The sequence below is a fragment of the Abrus precatorius genome, unplaced genomic scaffold (assembly GCF_003935025.1).
Source record: "Abrus precatorius isolate BTA unplaced genomic scaffold, Abrus_2018 Scaffold3, whole genome shotgun sequence".
Taxonomy (NCBI): domain Eukaryota; kingdom Viridiplantae; phylum Streptophyta; class Magnoliopsida; order Fabales; family Fabaceae; genus Abrus; species Abrus precatorius.
Window position 1 is genome coordinate 6,456,345 of NW_020874373.1, and position 5,084 is coordinate 6,461,428.

The 5,084-nt window shown below is 37.0% G+C and overlaps 2 protein-coding genes across 2 annotated transcripts; both read right to left on the reverse strand.

The window, feature by feature from the left end:
* Window positions 1-472: 472 nt before the first annotated feature.
* LOC113861488 (rubredoxin) lies at window positions 473-1,591 on the reverse strand. Its single transcript, XM_027494330.1, has one exon. It carries the CDS (start codon window positions 1,529-1,531, stop codon window positions 998-1,000), a length of 534 nt encoding a protein of 177 aa, XP_027350131.1. The 5' UTR covers window positions 1,532-1,591; the 3' UTR covers window positions 473-997.
* Window positions 1,592-2,723: 1,132 nt separating this feature from the next.
* On the reverse strand, window positions 2,724-4,381 carry LOC113861486 (probable transcription factor At5g28040). The gene has a single exon (XM_027494329.1). The coding sequence runs from the start codon at window positions 4,285-4,287 to the stop codon at window positions 3,052-3,054; it is 1,236 nt and encodes a 411-aa protein (XP_027350130.1). The 5' UTR covers window positions 4,288-4,381; the 3' UTR covers window positions 2,724-3,051.
* Between the last annotated feature and the right edge of the window lie 703 nt (window positions 4,382-5,084).

Genomic DNA, 5,084 nt, shown 5'->3' on the forward strand with positions numbered 1-5,084 from the left:
TTTACGTATTATCCTCGAGTCGATCCTTGTTGATGTTGACGTAAGTGGAAGCCTAAAAGGAATATTCTATGCGTTTTAGTTGCTTTATATAATATGTTACATGAATAAGAATTATTGAACACAAAGGAGAAGATAATTGTCAAGATTTATTAAACTGAATGTGACTCACAAATTTTTACGTGATGTTGGGCAGATTTAAAGATGAATCAAATATTGCAAAAAAAAAGTTTTTAAAATGAAAACAATATGTTAATGTAGCAACAAAGAAAAAAATAGTGCATAAAATTGCCAATACTTGAAAAAAAAAGAGAGAGAAGATTCTCTTTTATCATACTTTCCATTTTATTTTCAAAAGGCATAACATAATAAATCATAAACCTGCAAATACCCATAAAAACACACATATTCCTTATCGAAGAGAGTAACTATAAGCGATTCCCTTTAGTTTTTTTTTTTTTTTTTACTTAAAAATTGAAACGGCTGGCTAACTGAAGCCTCACCAACAATTAAACTGTGGATATCAACCTAATCTAAGAAATACTAATAATTTAGACATACTACATTCATGAGGGGCGTGTGGTGTGCCTTTTAAGATAGTCTACATGAAAATGCTCTTCTCACGGGTGGGAAAAATGCATAATTGATCAAGAGTAAAATCTAACAAATAAAAATTTTATAGTAGGGATAATCTGTTGAGTTACCTAAACAAGAAAACATCATGCAGAGGCAAATTTCAAGTTTCTTTGATTGTATTACTTGGCTGGCTCTCAATGGTGACTTCATACATAGACATGCTATCAACAAAGCATTGGAAGATCTTGTCGTTTAAACAAAAAACTACAAACTTTCGACATCGAATTATATATATAGATATATATTACATATATATAGCATGAATTGAATACATAAGCCCTCCTCACACGCTTAATAATATAATATACTAAAAAAGAAAAGAGTTACCCAATAAGAGAAATTAAACATAAACCAAAACTAATGATTATTGAAGGAAGTAACCACTCAAAAAAAGCACAAAGAAAAGCAACAAACTGCCATATATAAGCACAGTCTTCTGGGCCGAAGTGAGAGAATTGCCTCCAAGCCCATATTGCTGGTTCTGCGCAAACCCAGCAATCTCAACCATTTTGCTCTCAAAGAAACTCTGTGAAGCACCGCACGTGGGGCATCGCCAATCGTCGGGGAGCTTCTCGAACTGAAATCCAGGTGGAATTGGATACGAAGGGTCACCAACGGCCTCGTCGTATTTATAGCCACAAGACCGGCATTCGTAGATGCCTGTGTTCAGCACTGCGAATTTCTCTTCCAAACGCCGTTTGTCTGATTCTGATTCTGAATCTGGTGAAGTGGGTGGCTCTTCGTTCGAGATGTCGACGCTGAATTTCGGAGGGTTATTGTAGCGTTTGGCGGAGAGAGTTTTGGGGAGAATGAAGGAAGTTGGGAAATGGAGTTTGGGTTTGAGAGGGTGGTTGTGCTGGGAGAAAGGGGTTGAGAGGTGAAGGGTTGCACAAGCCATTGTTTCTTTTGTGGTGTGTAGAACCAGCCATAGTTTTCATCAATTTCACAACAAACACACTTGGATAAGGTATGCAAATCTCTGCTTTTCTTGTTTTTCTTTTTTTAAAAAAACTAATATTGTATGAATTGGGCTTCTTCTTGGGTTTGGGTCTGTGCAGTGTGGCCCGCTAAATTTTCTACAAGATTAATGAACTTGTTTGTTTTCTTTGGATTATTTTTTCTCCAAGTAAAAACACAAATATTTCCATTATTTTCTTTTTTTGCCACATGATTGGCAATTTGACTTTATTATAAAGCATGTTCAAGTAAAATTGCGGCATTACACCTACACTGAAATGAAACGTTGGATAAAGGATAAAGGATAAACTAATCATTGCACGAATCTAAATAAATCGTTTGTTTTCTAATCTTTTTAGCTTTTCACCTCTTTTTCTGTGGAAAGGTGGAAATTCAATCCAAAGATGAATCTGCTTCATTGTAATCGAGTCAAACATCAATTTAATCTTTAAAATTGACGTTTATTTTGACTCCTGATATCATATATAACAAAATGTTGACATCAATATTTGTTAATAAAACTCGTAAAAGGAAATTTCCCAGCTTTGATATCAATCAACTAATTTGATCTTTATAGTTGACATTACGATCAACTGATAAACACTTTAATCAGGGACTAAAAAACTTGTACTTATAAAAAATAGGGATTAAATTGATCGATAATTATCAACTATATTTACTTAAACCGTAAATTATTGCAATGTCAAGTAATTATTTAATGATTTAGTTGAAAAAAAAAAACGAATATTCAATAACAATCGAATAGGGAGTAAAACCAAAACTGATTATTGATCACTGATCGGAGACACGAACCGAGACAGGTTAGGGTCCAACGGCACGCGGCCTATAAGGAATATTTCTCAGAATAATATCATGAACAAACTCTTCCACTCCACTTGAAGTCTTCAATTCAGCATTGAAGGAGCACACTTTATTTCTCATTTTATTCAACAACTGACAAAGAACATTACAGAATCTCTTATAGATTAACTAATAGCATCTTACCATCAATTGAATCAAATTGCAATCCCCCCCATAATAACAAGAATACTAAATATGGATCAGCAAACCCCAAATATAAACAAGTACTAAAATTTGTATTTTACAACAACACATGGCAGGTATAAAGCAGAAGCAGTCATGGGTACCAATTTATTTCAATCAGTTCTGTACATGTATGAGACCATTAAAATAAAGGAACAAGAAAATGGCTAAAATTAAACATTTTATTTTATTGGACAAGTGTTCTACGAAATCAACAAAAACTAAAACTGAAAATTAAATTACAAGTTACTACTTGACTTACTAGCTAGCTACTAAACTATCAGTATCAACCAAACAGCCAACCATCGTGGATAAATTAAGAAGCAAATCTGTATGAAGTTGAACATAAAGATGAAGAATTCCAATCACTCACTACAAAAGCAAAAACAATAACAAAATAAAAGGTGTGGTCATTGGTCAACCTCCTCCTCCTCCACCACTTGACCTCAACTCCTCCATGGTAGCCTTGATCTGATCCTGCACAAGCTCCAACCGCTTTGAATACACTTCCAACTCCAAAATTTGTTGCTTCCTCCATTTCTCATCCACCAAATCCCCACCTCCAAAATTCAAATTCATCAACGGCACTGGGTTCAAATTCAACCCTCTCGCTCCAAACGGCCCCGCCATGGCCCCACCCACCAACTCCTTTAACAACGGCGACAAACACCTCCTCACTGTCTCTTCAATCAAACTCGGTATGCTATTGCTATAACCACTGTTACAATTACTATTATTGTTGGTATTAGTAATAGGAGTAGCAGTAGCTGTAGCGGTAGCGGTAGTGGTAGCATTTCTGATACAATTCTGATCCTTGTTCGACGCCGATCCATCAATTGACTCGCGCTTCTCGTCGACTTTGATCGCCGATCGAGGCCGAGAGCGTTTCCGTGTTTTCTTCTCCACCGAATTTCCGAACATGACTTCGTTCTTCGGGACTATGGGGCTAAAATTAAGATTCGGATTAGGGTTAGGGTTAGGGATGGGGTTGAGGTTGATTTCGTCGTCGTCCATGGAATTGTCGCCGATCGGGGCCATGTTGCTCCAGATCTTGCGAGATATTTCGAAGGTGGCTTGATCGTGAGCGCTTTTGAAGGAAAATTCCTTGCCGGAGCCAATTTTGTTGAGGACGTTTCGGTATTTCTTCTTCAACCTTCGGATCTTCTCGACGAGCTGGTTCTTGTTGAAATCGAGTTGGAGCTTTGACTTGATTTGGTCGTAGAACAAAGCGGTGTCGTTGTGGTGAGAGGATCCTCGCTGTGAGGTGTAGTCGAGGAAACCTTGCAAGAGCTCGATCTCGTCCTCGTCGGTCCACAGTCGCTGAAACAGCCTCCGCGAATCGTCTAACGGTTTTTTCTCCTCGATTTGTTCCACGCGCCGCCGTTTCGGATCGGGGGAGTCGTGGACAACGATTGTGGTGGCGGTGGCGGTGGCGGCGGAAATTGGAGCGTTTCCTCCATTGGATACGGTGGAACCGGGAACGGCGACCGTGACGGCGAGAGCGGAGGAGGCAGAAGGAGAAGGTTCGTTTTCTTCGTCGTCGACCAAAACGTCGTCGTCGTCTTCTTCCTCTTCTTCGTCCTCCTGAGATTCCTCATCGTCGTCGTCCATTTCTTCTTCGGGGAAAACGGTGTCGTGTTGTTGAGAAGCCATGAAAGAGAGAGAAAGTTTGGTTAGTGGTTAGGCCAAGACAGAGTGTAGTGGTTCACTTCACGGGTTTTAGTTTTGGTTTTTGTTTTTCGTTAATTCCATTTGCATTTGCATTTGCATTTGGAATGGTAGTTTCGGTTTTTTTTTTTTTAGGTACAAACTTAGTTATTTCTTCTTTTTTACAAGGAATGGAATCTTCGCTCTTCTTTTGCGAGAAAGACCATTACTAATCTATAATGCATATGTACCCAAATTAGGTGTAAGAAGTAGTTAGGTCCATAGAATAGTTTAAATGAATTAGCAAAAGTTCTATTTTTTTCAAAAAAATTTAAAACTCATTTTTTAATTAAAATATAAGATATATGAATGCCAAAACTTGAATTTAAATGAATTTGACTTTATAAATTTAATTTTGCTTAAAGTGCATTTAGAATTATGTGAATTACTTCAAAATCTTTTTTTATTAAAATAAGTTTGTAGACAAATTTAGCATAACTTTTTAATTAATGAAAAAATTACAATTTATTCATATGGGATCCAAACTTTAAAACCTAAATTGGCTAAAAGTAATAGAAGAGACGGATTTTGGTTTCACTTTGAATTGATTTAATAAAACGATTGTGGCTTTCTTTTATGTATATCCACTCCAGCTGGCTGGTGGCAGTTTGAAACCTTGGAAACTCAATTTACTCACTCATTTCATTCATTTCACGTTTCTTTTCAATTCGCAATTGCTCACTCAACACTGAATGCATTGACGTATTCCATTTGCATTTCCTTCCCTTTTCATGCGTGTTATA

Excerpts from the sequence above, each read along its gene's own strand:
- LOC113861488 (XM_027494330.1), bottom strand. The coding sequence starts at position 1,531 with ATGGCTTGTGCAACCCTTCACCTCTCAACCCCTTTCTCCCAGCACAAC.
- LOC113861486 (XM_027494329.1), bottom strand. The coding sequence starts at position 4,287 with ATGGCTTCTCAACAACACGACACCGTTTTCCCCGAAGAAGAAATGGAC.